The following is a 24,908-nucleotide window of genomic DNA, read 5'->3' as shown; positions in this document are numbered from 1 at the left end:
TTCGTAACTACGGAGTATTCCGAGTCATTTGGCTAAACACAATCATTGTGGTCGTCCATTCTTAGCTGGCGGACCCTGGGTTCTTCTTTCGATTCCGACGGGGTACTGCATTCTGTGGGAAAAGACAACAGAACCGACAGCCTACACCTAATAAGATGTTCACCTTTTTGGCTGCATGGTGAAGTCGGTTGACACATTCCACAATATACCCAGAAGATTCTGAAAAGCACATGGAAGAAAATGACAGGCAACTGGAGGAGGCCCTGGCTAAAGCAAAAGCTGAGGAATCTTAAAACAAGACACCAGGCACGGAAAAACCCTCGAAAGGTACAGTCCTCTCCCTTATTTTTTTCTTTGGTTTCTCGCTGATGTTTCAGGGTACTCTCCATAGTTTCGACTCTTCGCAAAGAAATCCGAGCCGGATAGCCCCCAAAAATAAGACATCGAACCGGTGCCAGAAAGAATGCTGAGTTTTTCCATGGCAGGTAACTATTCCTGCAAGTCTATAAGGTCTCTCGTGTGCCGGTTGACCAAAGGATGGCCACCTACCAGTTTCACTAAGCTCCATATTGCCTGTTAAACATCATGCCCACGCCTCATAGGGCTGGAGACATGGGCGCCTATGAGTGCTACGGGTGATATTTATGGGGGCGAGGGGTTCATTTAATCATATCACTCCTCCGTAGTCACATAACAAAGGCTGGGTTTTACTTCGTAGGATTGTGGCAGCAACTAGCAAGAGCAGAACAGCAAGCGAAGGGAGCGACATGGAGATACAAATAAAGCTAGGCGGGTCTGGTTGTAGAGTACATACATTAACAGATACTTAGAAAACATGCTTTACGGGGTAGGCTTTGCCGATATGTGCAACCAAGGGAGAATCATAGAACGCCAACATGAAGCCGGTTGCTGCAGAAGGATATGTATGCTCGAGTCACATCGCAAAGAAAAAAAAAAAAAAAAAAAAGGAAATAGCAACCAGATATAGGTAAAATACAAAGTCGAAGAGACTCCCGGGATTGCCGCCCCCCGAGAAGTGGCCGCGCTCCTACCCAGCCGATTATTAGACGCCAAATATGCAGGAAACGAGGGGTATAGAATCACATGGAATTCGGGGGGGGAAACGAGCATTCAATGAAACAACAGTAGAGAATAGTGTGATGCCGTACTACTGCCCTTTTACAATAGCTAAGGTGTTATATTGTCATTCAAGAATGAGGCATTATTGCTTAGTGACGGCGGGAGAACTTTCGAGAACGTCTTCCATGCCTTTTGGACCCGACTGGTTCGCCGTTTGCCTTGAAACGTTTACCCTGCCCGGTGTTGGTTTCAGCATCTGGCCTAATACCACTCTCGCGATATCGCTTGCGTTCTGGGTTCTCATACGGAGTCGAACATTGCTGGCTTGTCGCTGATTGTTGGTTTGATATTTGTTGTGGTTGGTGCTGCTGCTGCTGTTGTCCCTGCTGGCTACTAGCGGGTGTGGATAGCTGAGCAAGAACTGCAGCGAGATCAGGTCCCTGGGAAGGTTGCGCCTGAGAGAACACAGAGGGCTGCATTTGTTGCTGAAGATTCATCACGTTGAGTAGCTTTTGCCAATCAAGCCCCTGAGCCGAGGGAGCTGGCATCGATGGAGGTAGTTGGCCAGTTTGTCTCGTGGGAGGTTGATTGGGATCGCGAAACTTATCGAAAATCTTTTCAAGATCAGACATGTTGGATTGTGGTTGTGGCTGGTGTTGCTGTTGTGGCACCTGGTTGCCTTGCAAGACCTTGAGTAAAGTGGAAATATCCATTTGCGCGGCAGTTTGGGGATGCGTTAAACCTGGTGCTGCCGTGGGTGCCTGTCGTCCTGGCTGTGTTGTAACGGGTGATGTCTTCATGGTGATACCAGCCATCGCGGCGAAGTACTTTGCAGATCGGGCCTACAGAAAATAATTGGTGAGTACTAGGGCGAGAATGAATACACTAGAATATATACCTTAACTTGGTCGTTGGGCTGCCCAAAGTCGTCCTCGGGCTCGTAAGTCTCTTCTTCTTTATCTAAGCCTGGAGGCTCTTTTGGGGAGCATGGAATATCATCCGGAGAGGTGTAGAATACACTTAAGGTGCTAGCTTCTCTCTGGTCTTGTTGTTCCTTCGTCGCGCTAGCCGGTGCACTTCGGCCACCAGTTTTGAAGAAATTCCTTTCGCGGCAATCGGGTTCAAGCATGGCAAAATCGATTTCTTGGATAGGGTTAGATCTGACAGCTAGATGGCGAGTGAGGGTTGACATACCAAATGGGCAGTTGTAAGGTAACATATCATCTTCGTCATCGTCGTCTAAATCGTCTAGGCCCCGATGCATTTTAAGAGTTCTGCCTTCACCAGCCAAATCACTCACATCACGTCGGGCGCTATCATCGCGGCCAATATCTTCTTCTGGGTCGTGCGTGAATAAGCGAATTTCGACAAGGCTGTCATCTGGTTTCCAGGACACCCTCAGTTTCCGGCGTTCCTCCTTTTTTAATCTTTTCTTTCTTTCTTCCTCTGTTTCTGGGGGCCGCTCTTCGACCGGTTTCGTCGAAACGACCGGTTTAGGCTTGCTGAGGTCGGCTAAAGTTTCCGAGAAAGAGAACATTGGCCGAGGCGGTGCCCGTGGGGTTTCTTGTTCCACCCTAGATACCATCAGTATGATGCTATGGATGACAAATTTGAAAGCACAGCATACTTAGATTTTTCTTTGGCTGCCGCGGCAGCGGCAGCACGTGCCGCATTTGAAGTCCCGGGCTTTTTTGAGGCAGACATTAGGCTAGAAAATAAACTGGGGGTCGGTTTAGGGGTAACAATATTCGCCTTGGGTTTTGTGGTGGGGGCAAGAGGCACAGCTCTACTGTCATTAGCAGGACCAACACTTCGTTGCGAAACGCCGAGATTAGCTGGTAGGGACGTCTGAGAATTTTTAACGTTCGGGGGAGAAACCACGCGCTTCGGTGTTTGGGCGCTTTTCTCCTCAAGCTCTCGTGGCCTTTTCTTGCTGTTTTGTGGAAGAGCATTGCGGATTAGAACATATGGATTATCAGACGTTTCAACAGCTTCTTTTTTAATCACCAATTGAGGTGTGGTTTCCTTTGACGATGGTTTTGACGATTCAGTTTTAGTTTTCGCTGCAAGAGCTGCATTGTCGAGTACAATTTGGGCAAGTTTCTTGATGGTGTCGCCCCCTTTTTTGACAAAGCGGGTCAGAATTTTGTCGTTCTTCGTCTTTTCGAGAGTAGCTTGGTCCATGGTGGTAAATTTGCTCATTAGCTAGATAGGTTATGGGTAAGCGAAGCTTATTATTCCTTATGTGTGAGTTTTTAAATACCTTTAGTATATTTACGGTTAGAGGACCATCACTATCTGCAGCAGTGTGTCTATCTAAAAGAAATGAATAAAAAGCGGACACGGTAATAGGGTGTTCACCGAATCTAGACATTCAACAATTAGCATTAAAATCTCGCCTACCGTTGGATTGGCGGTAAAGAACATAAAGACCGCAAAAACAACAGCTGGGCATCCGAAAAAAAGAGTCGGGCATATCATCATGCGGCTTGTACTCCAGTCTTGTGGTCAAACTTCTTGACCCACGAGTATACTTCTCAGTAATTCCCCAATACCATGGAGCTTTCAGCTCATTCAAGGAAATCCCCAAAGGCATTTTCATGATATATAAACGCCTCTCTCCATTCCGTATTAAACGATGTGGGAGTAGGTAGGGAATATAGGGAAGCCACTAGCCAGCTGTAGAAAAAGGAATACTAATTGTTTCTACATACCTTTGAATATACGCAGGGTGCCCATGACTGAGGGCTATATTAATTATTATGTCCAAATATCGCCGCTGCATGATTACTTCCCGCTTGATTGCTGGTATTTTATCTTCCTGGCCCTGATTTTCTGCCGCTTTGAGGGCTTCGCTCCGAGACTTCCAAACATCCCGTACGCCCTTAACTAAATCTGAGAATAATACCATCGCATTCCTAACTGCTGGGGCAGAAGGATGCCGATTTCTTGGGAACCAAACAATTTTCATAGCATCATATTTAATGTTACCATCTGGATCCGTGGGCCTCGATGGTGGAAGCGGAGATGCCTCTGGGGGCTCATCCAACTCCGACCCAGAGCTGTCGCTACTATCTGATAGAGGCTGGCCCTGTTTTCTGGGTGTCCGAGCGGGATCATTTTTCGCCAAGGGCTTTGTTCTCACAGGAGACTCCTTCTTCAGACGTGGCTGGAGAGGTCTTTCAACTTTGGAAATCGCCGGAGCTACAAAATGAAGGTTAGAACGGTGGGCAGTCTTTCGCAGAATGGTGCAATGCTTGCCATTTTTGACCTGTTTGATTTGTGTGAGATTTTGACTTGGGGCTGGGAGAAGAGCCGGTTTTGAATATTCCGCCTTAATTTGGAAATTCCTATTCCCAACATTAGAAGTGTGCAGATAAAATTCGGGGTTACCGAAGCGTAACTGACCGAACCGCGCTGGGCCTCTCAAGGTCTGCAGGATTTACAACGAAGATGTTTCGTTGTGTCTGTTCCGGTGGTATTAGCGAGTGCCGCGATGCCGTAAGGAATTGAGGATCAATCGTATTGTGATAGTTCGCATGGGTAGGGTGAGGTGTATATTCGTTAGGATATGGACCTGGCCGTGGCTGAATAGATGTTAGTCCACATTTTGAAGAGGAAGGGCTATAAAATGAGGATCTCACTTGAATGTTTTGTTGAATGGCAGTATTTGAGTAGGTGGGTTGCTGATTTTCCGATGATCCACCAGGCCTAAGTGCCGTTCTCTGTAAATCCACTGATGCTTGCGGGGCATAGCTGGCAGGCGGCAGGGGACTATAGTAGGAGTTGTCGAACGGGTACGCCGGGTAAGCGGGGGTGTGCTGCGAGGAATCATAGGTAACAATGGGTGGTTGTTGCTGCCGAGGCTGTGGAGCGGCCTGCTGCTGTGGTTGGTGCTGAGACGATGGCTGCTGCTGGGACTGCTGTTGCTGTTGAAACGCAATCTGGTACTGATTTGGGAGGTCAAAGACTTGGTGTGGCTCGGGGAGAACGGTGTGCTGTAGTGGAGATTGGTGCCATGTTTGTTGGGGGTGAGTATACAGGTCTGAAGACTGAGCCTGGGGGGTCTGGAAGACAGGGTGGTCCCACCCAATGCCAAAGGGCTCTTCGTGCGATGGTGCGGACGGATAGAGCGAGGAAATACCGTTCCAGTACTCGTTAGAAAAGGATGCCGGGGCGGGATCGGTGGAGGGCGGGGGGTTGGGGTCTGCCGCAGCGTCCATGCTGCCTGAGGAGCGTCACCAGCGCTGCAGACCGCTTTGGGTTGGATGTAGTCACGTGAGAAATGCAGCGGGAAAACAATGGGCCGGGGGTGTAAGCTATCAGGACTAGCCAGATGCAGTCTAGCGGCTAAGCTTTAGCTCGGCAGTGCAAAAACGTTGTTCCCCCTGCCCGTCGCGCCGCTCTGACTGGCTGTGAAAGCCGGCTGGGTGTGGGCTTAGTGGTGGGCGGGCGACACCCTAGCAATTCGGACCAAGCAATCTGCCTCTCTGAACCCGACGTGCAGAACAATCACACGAATAAAACTGCAGGATGTGACGACTTAGAGTAGCAGAGAGAGACACCCTGAATTTTGGTCAGAGGCACATTAATCCCTTTGATAAGACCTGGTAAGGTCGGCGTTTCACAATGATGGTCGATTGTGGCTGGCGGCACACAGCCCAAACAAACCCGGTTTTCCCCCTTAAAAACCCGCCCAGAATGTGTGGGCCTGGCTGCTGACGTCGACCTCGCCCTGATGTTGCTGGTCGTGCTTAATGAGAGAGGCTTGAGCTTCAGATTTCAGATAGTACCTTTCCTCAGGAGCAGTAATACAAGGTTCTCTCTTAGAAAAAAAGGTCTTCTCAGGAGCTGTTGGTCAACCCGTTAATGCAGCTGCCGGAGATCATAGACCTGCGTACAATCCAAATAATGAAGCCCAGCTTCCCCGTTCTCCTTGAGTTGTTGAGGCGCCCCAACTTAACTGAGCTCAGATTATTATCCGCCAGACGTTTCTACCCACTTTCTAGGCCTGATCCAGCGTGCGCTTCTCGAGAGGGCGACGGTGTCCTACAGGGCGTGAAGGAGGTAAACGCAGGCTCAAATTGACACCATAGCCAACGTTGTTTTACACTGAGTTTGAGGCAACAGAAGAAGCAACTCGACAAAACAATAACAATGCAATAGCAGATGGAAGTGCTTTGATGGCTTGGATGGAGTTGAGAGAAAGAAAGAATGAGGAGAGAGCGAGAGAGGAATGAGGTCGAAATTTGGTTTTGCCGGTTTCAGGCGTCATTTGTCAGCCGATGACTAACACGCGTTATCGGGCCGATAAAAATCCCAGATTCACGTGTTTGGCAACAGTACGGAGTACGGAGTACTATGTCTGCATCCAAGCTGTATTGTTGGTCTCTCCATGTCACAATCCTCATGGCCGATTGAGATAAGGGTCATTCAAACTCTCTATTAGGACTAACGGTATTTTTTGATATAAACGGTTCAGCTAGAAGGCGCTCTAGAAACTCGAATGGTTTCCCGCTTCTCTCTACGGTGATGCGTCGTTGATTTCTGAACTCCTAACCACCATGGCTGCCAGCCCATTTTCCTTGCGACAGCGACAAATCGGTCAGTCTTTGAAGTTCTTGTTCATATTTAGCCTGACCCAAATATAGGCACAATTGAGAGAATCTTAAACTTGAATCATGACCCTGTCCGAACAACCGAATTTGGCAATGAACTTGCTTCCTCCAATGGCCTCATAACACACTCAGCCCCTCTCCTGAATGAAGATGGCGATCCAGTGTGGAAAGTCCTGGTGTTTGATGATTTGGGCAGAGATGTTATCAGCAGTGTACTACGGGTAAATGACCTCCGAAGCTGGGGTGTTACTATTCATCTGTTTGTCAGCCTGCATGCACGTCATAGCTCAAAGCGCACGTATTGACTCCAAGTAGTAACATCAAGTCACGCCGATATCCCATCCCTGATGTTCCTGTGCTATATCTTGTTGAGCCAACCGCTGAGAATCTACAAGCTGTCACCTCAGATCTCTCAAAGGGCCTATATGCCCCCGCATACGTCAACTTTCTTTCCTCGGTTCCCCGCCCATTCTTAGAGGATTTTGCCTCTCAGATTGCCTCAACAGGCACTTCAGAAAAGATAGCCCAAGTTTACGATCAATATTTGAATTTTATAGTGGCAGAGCCAGAGCTTTTTAGCCTAGGCATGAGTAAAGATACATACTGGAAAATCAATAGCGCACAAACGAAAGACGAAGAGCTTGACATACTAGTGGATAAAATCGTAAGCGGCCTTTTTAGTGTCAGCGTTACCATGGGTTAGTTCACCCTGTCGCATGACGAACACATTGATTACTTACTAGATCCCAGGGGCCATCCCGATCATTCGATGCCCAAAAGGTGGGGCGGCTGAGCTTATTGCTACAAAGCTTGATCGGAAACTTCGAGATCATATCTTAAATTCAAAGGACAATCTTTTCACTGCCGGGAATCAGAGGGGCCTTGGGGTACCAACGGCCAGACCGGTACTTATAATAGCTGACCGAAATGTCGATTTGGTTCCGATGCTGTCACATTCTTGGACCTATCAATCTCTTGTTCATGACGTGTTAACGATGCATCTCAACCGTATCACCTTGGAAACACCCATTGATGAATCCAGCCCCGATAAAGGAACCGTCAAACGCTCATACGATCTCGCCGCAAACGATTTTTTCTGGGTTCGCAATGCAGGAGTACCATTTCCACAAGTCGCTGAGGATATTGATACTGAGCTCACTCGATACAAAGAAGATGCAACTGATATCACCAAGAAGACGGGTGCGTCCTCCATCGAGGATCTGCAAAACGACACAGCATCCTCGGCTCAGCATCTAAAAGCGGCCATAACGTTGTTACCCGAACTCCGCGAACGCAAGGCTGTTTTGGATATGCATATGAATATAGCCACTTCCCTTCTCAAGGGCATCAAGGATCGTCAACTGGATAATTTTTTCCAGTTGGAGGAGAATATAAGTAAACAGAGCAAGCAGCAGATTCTAGAAATCCTCGCCGACCCGAATCGTGGAAATAACCCAACAGATAAGCTTCGACTCTTCCTAATATGGTTCCTCAGCATAGAGTCGGACCTCTCGAGAGCCGAACTTGGTCGATTTGAAGAGGCATTAATGCAGGCCGGATGCAAGGACATCAGCTCCCTTGCGTACGTTAAACGTGTGCGCGAAATAACTCGGATGACAATGATGACTACCTCTACTACTACCCCCCAACAACCCTCCTCTGATCTCTTTAAGGGGTTTTCGTCTCTCTCGAACCGTCTTACAGACCGTATCGCATCCGGCGCCCTTGGCGCAAATTTCGACTCTCTGATTTCTGGCGTGAAGAACTTTCTTCCTGTAAATAAGGATCTTACGCTCACCAAAATTACCGAGTCTATCATGGATCCATCATCGGCATCCAGTTCCGCCATAGCCAAAACCGAAAACTATCTCTATTTTGACCCTCGTAGTGCAAATGCGCGGGGCGCTATACCTCCTTCTGCAGCCTCGTCGCGAAATGCTGCGCAAGCTGGGGTGTCGAGCTCCCTCGGGTCTTTAGCACCAGGATCAACCGCGACTTTTGGCCAGCGTCGGCAAGGGTTTAATGAGGCAATTGTTTTTACCGTCGGAGGGGGAAGCATGGAAGAGTATGGGAACCTCCAGGACTGGGTGCGTCGGACTGGCGGTGCGGAGACGTCCGGCGGCGGGGCCGGTGGTGGCAGCGGTGGTACGAGTACCGCTACAAACGGCACTCTGCGAAGAAGGGTTGTCTATGGCAGCACAGAACTCCTGAATGCGGGTGACTTCTTAAGGGAGGCTTTGGAACCGCTAGGAAAAGAGAGCTAATTAGTCAACTACAAGTGGCCTTGCTGGCTTGCACGGCAGTAAACTGTGCATCTCTACCGACACAATATAAGTATCAGACCAACATACTCCGTAGTAATTTGCTATTCAGAGATTTGACACGCAGTACTCCATAGCCCTTCGCCCATCTGGTAACAAAAAGAGGAAACTCCATAGCCCATTCTTTGGCCTAGATCCCAACACCAGACATGCACATTCATTAATCGTCTGGACTAACTATGCATGTACTCTGAAGATTGCTCTTCGATCTACCTTCATAACCCCAAAAGCTCTAGAAAAAATAGGTCACGGCCCCTCCCGCAGACCCGATGACCAAGTAAACGACAACCGTAGCTTTGCCTCTAAACAACTTCATGGACCAAAACCGTCGGTGTGATTTGGTAGCGTAGAAATGCCGCGCGTTAAAACAAAAGATAGGGTCCGTTGCGCTATAAAGGGAATGGATGTTAGGTCGGTCTTATAAGAAGTCTAGATTCTTTATAGCTACAAAAACGTAAACGTACCTTCATCTTCCACCGGTCACTCCAATCCCACCTTTTCCACCAGAACCACCGTGGCCGCCGCCATGGCGTTTATCGTCCGTCTTTGTTCCCAACCCCGGAGCTGCATTTGGATCGAAGCGTGCATTAAGGGTAGATAGCCGACCCTCTGCGCCTGATTGTGATGAAGGTTCCGCTGGCCCCGGGCGACAACGAGGGCAGGGGTAGAGATTAAATCCATATCCCTGACAAGCTGTACAGGCGTTACCTCTCACCCTAAATCTCTTAGTCGATGTTTGAACATGGGGGCGCAGGGAAGAGTCTACCTCGGTGGATTACCAGCGCAGACCCGACATGTCATAACCGCCTTACCATTTGCACAAGAATGGGGAGTGGAATTAGTCGTTTGGGGCATTTTTGCAGTCGATACTAGAGATAGGGGGGGGATATAGTTTATAGTTGCCGAAAATACAACAAATGGTTATTTGTTAAGTGTATATATATGTATATTATATACACGAAACAGGGGGGCAGGAGGCAATATATAAACTCCTAGAAATAGAGCACATAGCTTTTGAATAGTTTCGTATTGACCAAGAGTGATCGTCAGCATGCACCTTTACTCCGAAGAGGGGGAAAATGCCAATTTCCTTTTGATTTTTATGGCTCGGGCCAAAGAATTCCAGGTTATTCCCGAGCTAAGGATGTTAAAAGCGACATTAAATGGAAGCACCGTAATGGTATAAAGCCACAAGCCTGGAAAATGAAAAAAGCTTTTCGGATCTCTTCTAAGGTAAAGACGAAACAATGCCACGTTTTCAGCTTATGCAATAGGCTATTTGAGGCCCACAGAAAGAGGGCGGTCAGCAGATAATCTGAATGCTCAAGACAAGACGGCTGAAATGGAACAAGGGTAGCAATGATTTGTTCAAAAGGCAGGATATCTCAGGATCAACTATGTTTCTCGTTTGCAATGGTAACACGAGGAAGCCATCGGTGCCCTCTTGAAGCGATAGAATAGATTGGCACGTGGCCATATGCAATGACGAGCGATGATGAATTAATTTTCCTTTATTTAATCGGACAGAGATATAACAAAACGTGAAATGGACGGGCCACCAAAAAGCATGGCAAAGCGGAGACAGCCGAGAGCCTGTACTATTCGTAAAAAATGAAAGCTATCAGAGCTATCCGTGCTCTGATAAACGCAAGCCATTTGACTCCCGATCCCAGATGTGCGGAACATAGAGTGGATAAAGTGTCATTAGTCAGTGATACGAGGATAATCAGTTCTCACCGCCAGATTCATGTATGTATATCATGCAAAAGGTCGGTTCCTTGTGCAACCCGAAATTGAAGACAATATGGTGCCGTGGTAAGGTTCGTCTTGTAGTTGTATTATGATAAAGGCGGTCATGGGCAGGATGACTTTCGGTTTACGGCACAGGCAATTGCCACCAAAGCAAAGAAATATGGCAGAGTCGCAAATTGTGGCAGATTTTCGGTGGCAATCGACATAACGGGATAATCGATGGGAGTGCGTCGGCCTGCAGGGCTCCCAATTAAGTTCAAGCAGCATTTGCGGGAGTCGGAGTGCACGGGAAGCCCTGAAATACACCCAATAAGTGGTCTGCAGTCAGTGGCGATAGTCTTACCTTCAATAAGGCCGAAATTATGTTTAATCGATATAATAACCAGTCGTAGCCGCCAGAAAATGGGGTCCTCATGTGACAGAATCAAAACAGAACACGAGAGCGACTTTTGTAGGCATTATTGGCTGAATTTATTTTGAGTCGGAAACGCCTGGAAACTAAGTTGTAGTCAATACCCAGTCAAGGTGGTCTTTGGACATCGGGTTGGCTATCCGGCACTGTGATTAAGTTGAACTATGTGCCGCAACCTAGCCGTGAACGTGGCAGATGTAAACAACTCAGGTTCAAACGCCTCTCACAACAGGATGCGACTGCAAACTTCATGCCTAGACGGCTTTGGGGGGGGGTGAGCAGTGGTTAGGGTAAATGGAATTATTCTGGGCGGACAGAGCAAATCACCTAGAGAGATTGCCCTCAAGCAGCGTGCATATACGGCCGGAGTGCTAATTGGCGAGCACGAGGTGTTGATTGACATGAATAACCGTGGAGGCCCAATTGCCGGTAGCTCAACGGAACCAGGTACCGAAGACCGACGGGTGGGCGTCAAAGGCCGCGTCCAAACCGGCCCCGGTGTGTTTCCAAGCATATCTCAAGGGACTCCAGTCATTGGGGACCACGTTCTCGTCACAGGACGCCTGCACAAAGGGCGACGTGCCGGATGCAAGGTGACGGCGGCGCAATCCCAGCAGTTGGGCGTGGCTGCAGACGCCCAGCGACAAGGGGCCCGCATCCCGACCATCACCATGCTGGGGAACAGATTGAAGCTGATCGGGGGCCACCAGACCGCAGGACCATCTGAGATGCCCACGATATGCGGGGAGATTGGCCAGGAGGCGGCAGGGCGGAGAATGGTAAGATGGCATCGAAGAGGCGACGAGGACGTCAGATGCGCTGCTATTGGAAATGCCGCGATTACCCGTGTCGTCAGGTGACCCACGACGCAATACGCGATCGTTACACGGTTCGTTACAGAGACTAGGGAGGTCCGGGGCGTCGGCGGCCGTACGGGCCCTCTGGGGCTTGCGGGCGCTGGAAGACGCCTAGCCCCGCCCCTAGCGCAGCCCCGAGACGCTATCTCGCCCCCAAACCAGAGGCGTCACGAACACCTCCCACCCTCACGCAGATCTCCGCATTTGACCTGCAGCGCCCTGTACTCCGTACGCGGTGCCGTACACACGCCGCCGGTGCTGCGAATGCGACTGCATTGGTCTGTGTACGGCACTTTCCGGCTTGTTAATTTGGTGTCCCATTCAATATTTCACTTTCTCTTTGGAAATGAGGGCTTGGTGCGTTGACCCTCTGGTGGTATATTCTCGTCGACTGTTCTAATAGGCCGTCCGCTTTGACTTGGAGTGGTAGTTTGAGGAGGAGCCGGCTGAAAAAACCAATCAAAATTGACAAGGAAATTTTCGCAGATTAATGTCACTCCTGGAAGGCCACAGATTCGATGATAGGACAAGCGGCTAGCCTCAAAGATAAAAACTGTTGACTGTGTTTGCTTGATGCTTTCAAGCCTCAATGATGCACCTTTGACTTTTGGCATACTGGCTAACCAGACACCTAAGTCCTCCAGTTCGGCCTTAGTAAAGATCTTGCCCACATGAATGCTGAATGTGGCAAGCATTCCAGACTCACTTGGGTTTGGATTATTTATGATGCCAGCTCTATTTGGCAGCAGAGGCAAAACAACAGAACCCACACCAAGTCTTGTTGCATGGCCAGACTTCTTCAATGAAGATTGGTTTTGAAGGGTGTCAATCACATCTGCCATCTCCACAGATGTGGCTTCTGCTTGTGCCGCAGAGTGAATTTCAATGAACATCTTGGATGTGAAAGAATTTCTGGGACCTGCACCAAACACAGCAGGGTCATTATTGTTACTAGCAGCCAAAACCTCAACAATACGGGGCTCCTCTGTCACAGTGCGTGTCGTCAAGAAGCTATAACAGCAGTCAAAAATAAAGACGACATCAATCCCAGTCACATCAGGATCTCCTGTGTTGATAATGCTCCCCATGATTTGTTCAGCAGCAATCTTTTGACCAGACCTACTGGAGAGCACAAGTTCATCCAGATTATTTGGGCCCCCATGCCCAGAATAATGCACTAGCAGGATTGACTGACCTGATGCAGTTGCCCCAGCCTTAAATAAGTCAATTATTTTTGCCATCACCTCAAGTCCAGGCGTTGCCATATCTTTAGGGATTACAAAGACATCTGGGTTGGGAAAACCCATTAAGTGAGTCATATCGCAAAAACTTTTCTTGTCTTGGTCCGCACCCGTATTATCATCCTCCCAACGAAAATGGAATGCATAGAAATTTGCATATTGGGTTTTTCGGCGGTCTATTGCCGCCCGCAAAGTGGCTCTAAACTCTGCCACTGAAATTGCCGCCATGCTCAATGATGTTTGATGCTTTGATTTGATAATAGGGACTGATGTTGTCAAAGAAATAATAATAGAGGCTGAGGTTGTCAACAAAATCAAAACAATTTTGTGGGTTGGAAAGAATAAAAAGAAGAAGAAGAAGAAGAGGGCAAAAGGACTATGTTTATATTACCTTATCTATGACTCACAGCTGTACTCTTTGCAGGCGATCGCCCAGCTCAGGAGTTGCCTGTTTTCGCCGGGATGGGACAGAGTTAAGGCTGTACCAAACAATTTGAACAAAGCATATTTAGGGGAGCACTTATGGCCTAAAAGGTCTCAACAAGGCATTTTGCTGACTGGTAGCAAACACTTTCTTTCTCACAGGCCAAGATCGGCTAATGGCAGATGGGAGATAAGATTTGTAAAGAGTAGCTAGGCCTGCAAAATGAAAGGCAAATGCATAGAATTAACAGTTACTGTATCATACTAAAATCTTATCGACATGTAAGACTAAGAGGCTCCTATTTCCATTGCCACCCATAGAGATTACGCCGAGAAATGAAAAAATGATAGTAAAACAGGGAGGGACATCACGCATCTCAATAAGTAACATATGAGATAATTTTGTGCAGTACTTGCTTTGGCTTGAGCTTCACCTCAGTTGAAAAAGTCCGGGGGGAGGGATGCAAGACCTATGATTACTCCTACACCACCAACGATCGCTCCAGCAGCGGCAGTTATCGCATAACGAGCCAAATTCTGTACTCCGGATTCTGGCCGATGCCCTATTTCGCTGATTCTTGCACGTTTCCTAGTATGCCTGGATGAGGGGATTGAGGGGATGTCCGATTCATTGGTAGCCTCGAGCTGTGTTTCGAGGTGTAGAGAACTTGGTAGGTTGTCTTTCGGCTGTGCATTAGGCATCTCTTCACTGCTCAAGTATGAATCTACACCCTGCAGAGCTTCACTTTCCATTTCACCAAGTTTTCGCTTCGATGGATTATTTATCGGATCAAGAATAGGCCTAAACCCACTTTCCAAACTGTGCATTGCCTGGGAGTCGGGTTGTACTGCAACGCTGCACGGATTCGGACAAAGAGGCAATTTAGCTGCTTCCATATGTATGGGGTCTCCCGCTCGCTGATCGTAGGGCGAATGTGTGGGCTCAGAAAAAGGCCCATCTTTGTACCGATTGGAAGGTTCCTCATTCAGTAAGAATGGTAAGTAGCCAGGGAGTCCTGGACCCTTTGTTGATCCTCTAAAAGCAGCTCTAGTAGACTCAGATAAACGTGCTGGATATGAGGCAATATGGAGATATGAAGTAGTGTTGGACGTAGGTTTAGGAGTATCTTGTCGTTCGGGAGTATGATAAACCAACTTCTCACAGGAATCCAAAGTTTCCGCAATTGGTGGCGCTAGTGTACTATGGTTGGAGATGGGAGCTTGCTGATCATTACACTTCATTGATTCCGGGGTAGTCGGCGCAACGTCTTCTGCCTTGGCGAGAAAAGCAGAGAATGGAGAGATGTTGGAAATACTGCCGTCGGTCGTAAAATTTGACTCCGAGAATGCAGGCGTTATGCCGCCCTCTGAGTCTTCACAGGTAGAAAAAGTAGACTCTGTACCTGGGCCATATAATTCATCCGAAATAAAATCACTGGCTTCTTCAATTTCAACAATAGTCTCGGTGGCATCCCCCCTATCATCGCTTTTTCCGGCTGCAACTTCCAATTTTGGGTTCCGAAAGACGTCTGGAGTGTTATCTTTTAGAACCGAACATATATCTGAGTTTGCAGAATCATAGGTGTGTTCCAGGAAAAGGGGGCGTTCTGCGGGTATAGTAGTGGGTTCATCAACAAGGGAAACGTCGGATCTGGCAGAAATGACCCTTGGTAATTCTACTTGTTCTAGTTCAAGACCCCCCACGTTTTCTGGAGTTGGGATACCATCCTCATCCGGGTCGTAGTCACTATCAGGTGCAACAAATGTGTTGGAAGACTGGATTCGTCGAGTAGGGCGCACACCTTCAATCGTATTAATCCTGCCCCAGTTTATTGGTCAGCCAGCGCAAATTTTAGGGTAAATAGACAATGAAAACGAACATTGCATCATCAATTTTCTTCCAAGAAAGGCTGACGTGAACTTTAAGGGGCGCATATATATCTAGGAGTAGAGTCAGCAAGCAATATACACGAGAGTTTATCAGAAAATTCACGGCAGTTAGTATACCGTTGCCTCGGGTGACATCAGCCCCGAATGTTATGTGATCTCCATCCATAAGTAAGGCTCTTCTCTCACAGGAGAGTTTGACGCCGTTCAGCCATGTCCCATGCATCGAGTTTGTATCCATTATGTAGACATCCTAGAAAGGTGATACAAGGCAAGTAATCAGTGAGTTGGTTCCCTTCAACGGTAGCTAGAGAGAGATAGGAGATGCTACTACCTTATTTTGGATAGCGATGGCAAATTCGGCATGGTTGCGGGACAGGACTGGATTGTCAAACCACAGGTTGTCGGGAGCTGCAATGAGGTTTTTGCTTTCAACCCTAGACGAGCGGCCGAGAATAACCCGATAAGTATGCGCATCCAAGGTGATCGATCGATCGATCGGGGGCCTGCCATCCTCCGCCAAGGCCCAGATGGTCAAAGTCACTAGATTCGATAATAGCCAGCTATCAGCACAACCGATAGATAGATATCAAGAAAGGGGCGGGTGAACGAACATTGGTGGTTCTCCATAGCCTGCAAGGAGAATCAGTCATGAGAGAGGTTAGCAGCATGAGAGCCACTGATGACAGCGAGAGACTCACCGACGAATGTAGGGCTATACGCAAGAGTCGGCACCAGTGTTCAGGTAAAAAGTAGAGAGAAGGGGGGTCGAAATGATGAGCCAGTAGAGGTCCAGTTGGGCTCGAGGACTGAGGTCAGCAAGGAGGGCACCACGTGTCCAGCCTGGTTTCAAGGGGCACAGTCACTCATGCACGTATCAAGAGCAGAAAGTAAGCTCAGGAAGACTAGGTGTGGCCTAGAGAGAAGTGAAGTGCAGAGGGAGATGGCGTTGACCTGATGTTGAGATGGAGTGGGCAGCGGGGCAAGATCAGGTAGTTAGTTAGTTAGTTACACCTTGCTGTTAGCCTGTTCGAGCAACGCTGCCTAATCACGGAACACAACTCTCCCAAAGGTTTCTACGGCCTGCCGGGAAAATTCCACTAGCGGCTTCTTTGCCCCCCATGGTATTCTTGTAGGCCGACTTTTTGGCGCCGGGTTAGTTACATATGTTGGCCGGCGCTGGCCCAACCAGGTGCCACTGGCTGCAACCGCGGGAGCGTGAGCCTGGGCCCGACGGTAGTTAGTTGTTAGTTGCAAGTAGGCTACGTTTCGCGTAGTTAACCGCTCTCTCGACCAGCGTTGGCCGGCTCGCGGCCTTGCACAGTACTGTTTCTGCGTCATCAGCCGCGCTCATAGTCAGTTAGAATGACATCAGCCGGCCAGTTTTAGTCTGGGCCCTGCATCCCCGCACTCTAACCAAATTCGGAAATGTGCCGGTTAGGGAGGCCCAGTCTGCTGACTAGGTAGGCAGCTACCGGAACCTCCTTACGTGGGCGGCTGCGTCTTCACTGCCCTTTGGAGGCCACCATGCCAAACAATATTGATTCAGCACTCAGCTCCCTCGCCATGGAATTTCCCGTACCTAGCTAGCTATGTGGCTATCTATCAGACGACTAAGCAACTCGACTAAAAAGGTGACCACCTTAAAGATCACTCAGCATTAGTCATTGTCTGTCTGTTCTAACACTATCTGAACAGTGCACAGCGCATAAGGTGTAGATAAATACAGTTAAATACCTTCAGGGCGCCTACGCACAATACGGCATCGTTGTCAAATCCACCATGCCCATATTACTTGGAGTGTGTACTATCATCACAGTGCAGTGACAAGCAAATATAGCGATGAAAACTTGAATCTTCACTCTATCCAGCGATCCATGATGTATCCTGTGGTGATTGCATAGACCGCCTTATGCAGCAACTCGAATGCTTGCTCATTGACTGGCCAGTGCCTACCAGCCATCCATTAGCCCTCCGCCAAATCGAAGAAAGGGAACCGACACTCACCAAGGCCACGCGCCAACGCCACTCCATACCTCCAATACCTGATCAACCATCAGCCTGACGCCCATGAACATGAACTCCGCAATCGGCCCCCGCATTCCATTGAAGCTCATTATCGCACGCACTACGCCGGCCACTGCACCTTGCGCAGTGTTCATAACGAAGGTGAGCGATCGTATTTCGCTATCTGGCCGTGGAGTAAGCTTTAAGAGAGTCTCCAGCGCACGGCCAGGTACGAGAGATGCTGGACGGCTAGTGAAATAGCTTTCAACCTTTTCACCGACGGTCACGCTGCGATGGTAGAAGTCAGCCTCGTCACCGCTGCTGGGCGGATAAGAGACAGTCCTGGGGCAAACTATACGTACGCAGCGACGCCCAACAGGCCTGCTCCAATACCGTACATACACAACCCCATGCAAGTGACATTGGGCTTCGGGCCGCGCGGGTTGGTGGATCGACGAGAGACGGACATGTTTGCGGCAAATGTTGAATCAGGCTGGATATTGGGGGTATTCTTGCGTTACAACGGAATGGCCGTCAAAATAGGACGGAAAATCGCGTACTTCGCCATTGCTAGTTGAGTCAATGGGTATTGCATTTGTAGACGCCGGCGTAGTCTTACTTATCGTGGCGACGGCCATATTCATGACGTCATCTCATAATCATAATAAAAGAACATCTGGACCAGCGAAAACCTGGTTCTCGCAGATGGGGTTGGTTCTGGTCCAGAGTTCCACGGAAGGCAGAGGCAATGACAGTTATAGTCTATCCAAGCATCTGAAATGCAGCGCTAAATAGCACCGGCGCAAGCTGCTTACTGATAGATCTACGATAGTAATTATAAGGGGATAATGTAAAAGATAAATAGAATGAAAATAAAGCTGTTTTATGTGCTCGATACTCTAAAAACGCCACTAACGCCTGGGCCATCGAAGTTTTATGCACGGGGCGGATTATTGATCTGCCGACGTTACCGGGCGGTCGGAAAAAGGTAGTTCCCTGGGCGCGGCTGATCGACAAAAGCTTGTCCCAACTGCTAGTACGGAGTAAACAAGTTAACTACCTTCCCTGATATGAAAATGGAAGAAAGAAACCGGCGATATTCCCTTACGCCCGCCCTGGCGCTCCCGGTGCGGTCGTACTGTCGGTTTCACGGACTGGGCCGTTGGTTTCGCCTACTGCTCGACTCCATTTTATTCTCTCGCGCAGCATTTGCACCAGGATGTGCAGTGGGAATAGGACAGCTTCCCACTCTCCAGGACATACCGGGGCCTTAAGCAGCAGCCACACTGTCTGGAGCAGCACCCGTGGAGCATTTTGCAATCCTCCACCCTTGACCGCTCCGAGACAAACTTGACGGGGTCTCGTTCGAGAAGTCTGGCTTCTCGGCGGGCAGACACTTCGTAATCTCGCGTCCTGGGTCCCTCTAGCCTGTCGGACCGCTCGTGGTATTGCTTTCGCGCCAGCTCCCTGATCTGTTTCTTTCCGTCTGATAGCCATGTCTGCCATGTTTGTAAGGTAGCCGCTTTAGTTTCAACAAGACGTTCTGTTTCTCCTGCCTGTACCATTTCCGATTTAGCGCAGCTCATTTTCTGTATCCATTTGTCGCGCTCAAGCGCTTGGGATTCCATAAATTTTACCCATTCAGCCTGGGCTCTGAGACTTTCCTTCAATTCAAAGAGTTCTTTCACCTTTCGAATTTTGTGTGCAATCCAGTTGAGACGCAATCCATCGAATATCGACTCACAACACCCAATCCCTCCTAAAACCAAAATCGCAATAAACAGGCTGCGTGCAGTGCCGCATACTGTCTCCAGCCAGGGTTTGCCAAGAATAATACCAATCACCATTATCCCTGCGGAAACAGCAACAATATCGAGGATAGCAAATACCAGTATGGCAAAAATCACCTCAGTCTGACGACCGAATGAAGTATCCAGCCTAGTCATTTTGGAGGTCTGTACAGAGTAGGTATCAACGATTGGGACCGACACGAAAGGATGAAAAAACCATGAGCAATGTGACCAGTGGAAGCGAGGCAAAAGGGTTCTTATGTAGAAATTTCCTACCTGTTAGAATGATGGCATCATTGCGAAGTCAAATTCCCGTTTGATCGTCATCGATGAAGCTTTGGGCAGACTGAGGTTAGGCAACCTTCCGCCAAACCCCAAAATGTTGGATCGGAAACGGACGTCAACGGATCTTGAGTGTTTTTTTTCGTTCCGCCCTATTTCAGAAGTATCAAAGGAGAGAGGAGAATAAAATTTCATGTATTCAACGGACAGGGAGATAGTAGATGAGACACGAACCAAATCAAAACACATCTTGGACATACATACAAACGAGATAAGCGAGCCATAACTGGTAGAAACTATCAAGAATCTGCGCCAAAGAAAACCACATACGTCATGGAACAGTCCATGATGCTGCTAAAGAGCGCCATTATCAGAGAAGAAAACGATCATTGTATGCCCAGCGTTACTTTAGAGTACACTGTATAGCACTCCTCCTCCGTTCTAAATTGTGCCCCTTATAACCCCATTGGTCTTGATAGCGGTTGAAATTTTAGAAAACCCCGCCAAGACCAGGTGCCCCTCCCATCTGTGCCAACCGTGCCGCGAGCTTGGGGTACCGGTCTTGCACGTCGAGCTGGGCACGAGTCGCTTCGGCATACGAGATGGCGTTGATGACTTCTGCTTCTGTGCGCGCGAGTTCAGCCGCTCGCTCAAAATACTTGAGTGCCTGCGAGACCTTTCCCTGTTGCAAGAGCAGTTGGGCGAGAGTGGCCACCGCAATATCGCACTCGGGATCGACTATCTTGAGTATTAGCAAAAAATTTGATGTGAACTTTGGTTTCACACAAAATTGGGGCGGAGTACGTACTGATGAGAGCTTTCTGGCAAAGGTTCTCAGCCTCTTGGAAGTCATGTTTCCATTGGAACAGCGCAAGAGCTTTATTAATCAAAGGCAGCACATTGATTCCCCACGGTTTGTTGCTCTTCTCGAGCTCAACAGCTCTGTCGAATTTTTCAATAGCCTCAGAAAACTTCTGTTGGTCAAGAAGTAGCTCCCCGTAGTAGTTGTATACATCAGCAACATTTTCGAAATTTTTCAGCGTTCGTCGGAGCGTAGCCATTGCAGACGCAACGGAGCCCATTTTGTACTGTGCCACACCGAGTTGAATATGGGAATAGATGAAGTCTCGATCCAGATCTATCGATTTCTGATAGTCCTTAGCAGCTTCAGCTAGTTCTCCAAGGATAAAATGCAGCTGGGCCCGGTGATAGTAGATGTCAGGATCGTCCTTGTTCTGCGCAAGGGCAAGGTCGAAGTCATCCGCTGCAGCTTCCTGGTTGCCCATTTCGAGATGTAAACTGGCTCGTTTGATATAGCTTTGTACAAAAAGAGGATCTAGCTCAATGCTTTTATTCAAGTCTTTCAGAGCTGCGTTTGCATCACCGGCGAGGTAAGTAAAGGTGGCACGCATGTTTAACGCAAGCGGCTCGAGGCTGGCCAGCTCGCCTAACTCCAAGGCCTTCTCAAAAGCGCGGGCAGCCTCTTCATAGCCATCACTGGTATGCTTGGCGATGCCCTGGAAACCCTTTCGGAGTTGGCCCATGCCGCTCTCCTCATCCAGCTCTGTGTCTTCGCTCAAGCCTTCTGGATTTGATTTCGGTCGGAAGCTCTGAAGATAATTAGAAACAAAGGTGGCACTCGGAAGTTTTTTGCCCTTCTTTTCCATAATGAAACTGGCTTTCTGAGCAGCCAGCTTTTTGAGCAATCGTTCCACTGCCTGCTTGCTGGTCTCGTTGGCGAAACCATCTATAATACAGCTAGCAGTGTAATCCAAAAGCGCATCGCTATATTTTTCGAGCTTTTCGTAGGCGTTTGCTCTTCGGTTCATGGCTTTGACATACTCATCATCCATTGCAATTGCTGCCGTGGTGTCTTCCACCACTTTGTCCCATTCGCTAAGGGCATTGTAGCAAGCGGCACGGTTGGAGTAAAATACGGGGTCTGGTTTGCATAATATTGCCTTGCCGTATAATTCAATTGCCTTGTTGTAGTCCTTCGAGCCAAAAGCTTTGTTACCGGCGGCCTTCAATCTGCTCGCGTAAAGAGCCCGAGTCTGGAAACCATTAATCAGCCCATAGTGCAGCGATAGTTTTCACTATATAATTACCTCTGCGTCTAATGCTTCAACGGACGTCTCGTCCACTTCCGGGAGCTCTTCCGGCTCTTCTGACTGTTTTGATTCTGCATCCGGTTAATTTCACGACGAATCAAGGGGTTCACAGTACGGCAACATACGTGGTTCCAGGGCCTTTGCGGCTTCTGCCTTTTTCTCCTCTTCGGCCTTTTTCTTCTCTCGTCGACGTTCCTTCTTGCTCTTTCTCTTTTCGCCGTGTCCCGCAGCTGATACTCGCCCTGTGTCGGATAAATAATATACAACACCTGCACTGGTTACGACAACGGCTACTCCAGCAATTGTATAGACAACAGCTTTATGCTCCGATGCCCATTTTGAGACGCGGTCCCAGAGTGACGACGAGGAAGGCGAAGGAATGGGTGCAGCGACAACGGCGGCTTGGGCCGCGGGAATAGGAACAACAACAGGTTGCGAAGGGACACTAGATGACATTATAGCGATATAATAAAACTTTTATACAGAAAACCGAACGGTGATGGCCCAATTGGCGGGAAAGGGTGATTCTCGCAAGGTGATGGAGATGTTGATGCGAGTCGGACGTAATCAAACAGGGAACAGGAATCCAAGATTACAAGACATGTACGGAGTACTTATTGAAACAACAGCCACGAAAATACAATGAAGGTCTGAAGAGAGTCGAGAAAAACTGCGCTGGCACTTGTCTGCAGAACTTGGACTTTGCTTGTATTGTACATAACTAACTGGAAGCTTGTAGCTGTTATGGAAGAAAATTCAAAGGCGGGATTATGTAAGCTTGTGCATGGTTCAGCGCGCAGAACAATCCAGCTGCCGCATCTTATAATACTTTGAGAGCAGAAAGACCTACGGCTCAATTACTGGAGCTATTTTTACTTTTTTTCTAATAGGATAGTCGACTATGAGGAATGCGGTAGTATACCCCAACCAATCCTTGAGGCCACACCATTTTTGACTCATGGTCTCAATGGCGGGCAACAGCGCTTCTCCTAACTTCCAGATCATCACCACCCTTCGCTACGACCCTGTTCTTACAGTACAGGGTTCGGGCTACTATCTTCTGCCTTACCACTATGACCGCCTGCTATCCGCGGCAACTGACTTCCAGTGGACCCGAGCTATAACCGCTCTTCAAGAACGAGGCCGGGAAGGCTTGCTAGATATACTTAATGGAGAAATCCTATCCCAATTACAACCATGGCGCATCCGGGTGCTGGTAAACCAGCAAGGGAACATAACATCCGAGTTTGCGCCACTTGAAGCTCGGGCGTCAGATATTCTTCTGCCCACTCTGAGTAACGACTCACATCCATTCAACCAAGGCCATCCACCTCCAGCATGGGTGCTACGGCTTGATTCCAAATTCACGCCACCAACGCGATTCACAAGACACAAGACCACCAAGCGTGAAGCATACAATGCCTCGCGGGAAAGGGCAGGAATAAATTTCCCACAGCAAACGGTCGAAGTGCTGATCTATAGCCCCACGGGCGAAGTGATGGAGGGCAGCATCACGACGCCGTATTTTAAGCGCAGCCGAAGACAGACAGGCCCCAGAGAAGTCGAATCCGGGCTGGAAGATGTATGGGTAACGCCACCGCTGAGCAGCGGTGGCAACGACGGAACGACGAGACGATACGCCCTGGCACAAGGCCTGTGCGTTGAAGAGGTTGTTGGAATCGACGACTTGGTGAACGGCGAGGACGTCTGGCTGAGCAACAGCGTGCGAGGATTCGTCAGGGCAGTCTTGCAACTGGCGTGATGCCGTCGCCTGATTGGCAGGCTGGGCGGCGTGGCTCCTTTCCTGAACGGGCAATGTTTATATAATCATTCGCATTAGTCATTTTGAAGCTTATTACTCATCCTGGAAATCCCCGCTTTTATTGCCAAAAGAGGGCTAGCGTAGCAGTAAAGTCCCGGCGCTGATTGGCCAGTGCGCAGGCCGGAGACAGTTGAAGAAAAAGCATTCGAAAACCTCAAAGAACGGAAGACGGACGAGCGACAGCACGCCGTCTCCCACCACCTCTCAATTGCACCGCCCACCCTTCACGCTACCTCTCTATTACACGACCAGCTGCTTTGTGGGAGAATGCTGATGTCCTGACACCATGAAGTTCTTCGAGAACACCTTCAACTACGACTACAGCTTCCCCGCCGTTTCCCTTGCCTTCTTTCTTCGCTATCCCAACCCCTATTCTCGCCATGTGCTCACCTCCGATGTCATTGAGCGTTATGTTGATCCCAACACCCAGCGCCTGCATACTACTCGTCTGCATCTCAAGCGGTCGAAAATCCCTTCCGCAATGCTGAAATTGCTGCCGAAAGGCATCGGCGGCGCCGACAACTCGGGCCAGAGCATTATCCTCGAGTCCAGCGTCGTGGATGTCAAGGAAGGTTGGATGGAAACCGAGTCGCGCAATATGGAGTGGACTGGAATCCTAAGTGTGGTGGAGAAGCAATTGTATCGACGCTGCCTTCGGTCCGACGATTTGAGCTCAACTTCACTTCCTTTTTCCTCAGCACTTAGTGTCGACGACAAACGGGAAGAATGGACGACTGTCAAGACGACTGTGACGTTTAAATCTCGCCTTGGCCAATCAATGCTTGCTCGATCGAATAGGTCCGATGCAGCAATCGATTCCGATGACGAGCCAAAAAGAAGCTTTCTGGCTGCTTGGTCTACAGCAGGCCTTCAGCGGACAATCGAGTTGATTGGAGTTAAACGAACGAGGGATGCTGTTTTGAAGAGTAAACAGGGAATGAATATGGTTTTGGAGCGATTACGGCACGGCGGGATCATTGCCGTGCTTGATGGGATGCGACATGACCATGAAAAAGCTACTCTCGGCCCTCAGAATGATACCCCTTGGCAACGTGTCTGGCTTCGTGGCGTTGCTAAAGAACAACACTCCCACCGGCATACCGACTTAGAAGACGATAGCTGATCTGTCGGCCCGCATTCCGGTGTTTAATGTTTTTGCCATGTAGCGAGGCGTTTTGGGTCATTTGAGGTTTCGGTAATACACACTCTCCCATTTTATCGGTCAATAACTACAGCAGCTTTTTTCTCCTTTCATTATATCTTATGTTTCATTTTATTTCTTACACGTGTCTTCACTTCCCTCTT

The 24,908-nt window shown here is 48.8% G+C and overlaps 8 protein-coding genes across 8 annotated transcripts; 4 read left to right on the top strand and 4 right to left on the bottom strand.

The window, feature by feature from the left end:
- Nucleotides 1-1,229: 1,229 nt before the first annotated feature.
- Nucleotides 1,230-5,303, bottom strand: LOZ57_005513 (uncharacterized protein; the record flags this gene model as incomplete). The annotated part of the gene is made up of 8 exons (XM_049254542.1): nt 1,230-1,922; nt 1,979-2,223; nt 2,275-2,654; nt 2,708-3,285; nt 3,344-3,446; nt 3,795-4,430; nt 4,489-4,667; nt 4,725-5,303. The coding sequence occupies 8 exons, from the start codon at nt 5,301-5,303 to the stop codon at nt 1,230-1,232; spliced, it is 3,393 nt and encodes a 1,130-aa protein (XP_049106521.1).
- A 1,341-nt stretch (nt 5,304-6,644) lies between these two features.
- Nucleotides 6,645-8,962, top strand: SLY1 (Vesicle trafficking between the ER and Golgi; the record flags this gene model as incomplete). The annotated part of the gene is made up of 4 exons (XM_049254541.1): nt 6,645-6,684; nt 6,732-6,957; nt 7,014-7,396; nt 7,449-8,962. The coding sequence occupies 4 exons, from the start codon at nt 6,645-6,647 to the stop codon at nt 8,960-8,962; spliced, it is 2,163 nt and encodes a 720-aa protein (XP_049106520.1).
- A 2,622-nt stretch (nt 8,963-11,584) lies between these two features.
- On the top strand, nt 11,585-12,043 carry LOZ57_005511 (uncharacterized protein; the record flags this gene model as incomplete). Its single annotated transcript, XM_049254540.1, has 1 exon — nt 11,585-12,043. The coding sequence occupies one exon, from the start codon at nt 11,585-11,587 to the stop codon at nt 12,041-12,043; it is 459 nt and encodes a 152-aa protein (XP_049106519.1).
- Nucleotides 12,044-12,369: 326 nt separating this feature from the next.
- LOZ57_005510 (uncharacterized protein) lies at nt 12,370-13,509 on the bottom strand (the record flags this gene model as incomplete). The annotated part of the gene is made up of 1 exon (XM_049254539.1): nt 12,370-13,509. One exon carries the CDS (start codon nt 13,507-13,509, stop codon nt 12,370-12,372), a length of 1,140 nt encoding a protein of 379 aa, XP_049106518.1.
- A 630-nt stretch (nt 13,510-14,139) lies between these two features.
- On the bottom strand, nt 14,140-19,544 carry LOZ57_005509 (uncharacterized protein; the record flags this gene model as incomplete). Its single annotated transcript, XM_049254538.1, has 8 exons — nt 14,140-15,523; nt 15,585-15,645; nt 15,712-15,844; nt 15,926-16,134; nt 16,206-16,224; nt 16,293-16,400; nt 17,628-17,886; nt 18,901-19,544. The coding sequence occupies 8 exons, from the start codon at nt 19,542-19,544 to the stop codon at nt 14,140-14,142; spliced, it is 2,817 nt and encodes a 938-aa protein (XP_049106517.1).
- Nucleotides 19,545-20,160: 616 nt separating this feature from the next.
- On the bottom strand, nt 20,161-22,237 carry TOM70 (TOM (translocase of outer membrane) complex component; the record flags this gene model as incomplete). The annotated part of the gene is made up of 4 exons (XM_049254537.1): nt 20,161-20,408; nt 20,479-21,724; nt 21,779-21,852; nt 21,907-22,237. The coding sequence occupies 4 exons, from the start codon at nt 22,235-22,237 to the stop codon at nt 20,161-20,163; spliced, it is 1,899 nt and encodes a 632-aa protein (XP_049106516.1).
- Nucleotides 22,238-22,748: 511 nt separating this feature from the next.
- Nucleotides 22,749-23,543, top strand: ABZ2 (Aminodeoxychorismate lyase; the record flags this gene model as incomplete). Its single annotated transcript, XM_049254536.1, has 1 exon — nt 22,749-23,543. One exon carries the CDS (start codon nt 22,749-22,751, stop codon nt 23,541-23,543), a length of 795 nt encoding a protein of 264 aa, XP_049106515.1.
- Nucleotides 23,544-23,889: 346 nt separating this feature from the next.
- LOZ57_005506 (uncharacterized protein) lies at nt 23,890-24,726 on the top strand (the record flags this gene model as incomplete). Its single annotated transcript, XM_049254535.1, has 1 exon — nt 23,890-24,726. The coding sequence occupies one exon, from the start codon at nt 23,890-23,892 to the stop codon at nt 24,724-24,726; it is 837 nt and encodes a 278-aa protein (XP_049106514.1).
- Nucleotides 24,727-24,908: the final 182 nt, after the last annotated feature.

The sequence above is a fragment of the Ophidiomyces ophidiicola genome (assembly GCF_022830035.1).
Source record: "Ophidiomyces ophidiicola strain CBS 122913 chromosome Unknown scaffold_28, whole genome shotgun sequence".
Taxonomy (NCBI): domain Eukaryota; kingdom Fungi; phylum Ascomycota; class Eurotiomycetes; order Onygenales; family Onygenaceae; genus Ophidiomyces; species Ophidiomyces ophidiicola.
The sequence above is the reverse complement of the archived record's forward strand: the minus strand, read 5'-3'. Positions and strand labels throughout refer to the sequence as shown.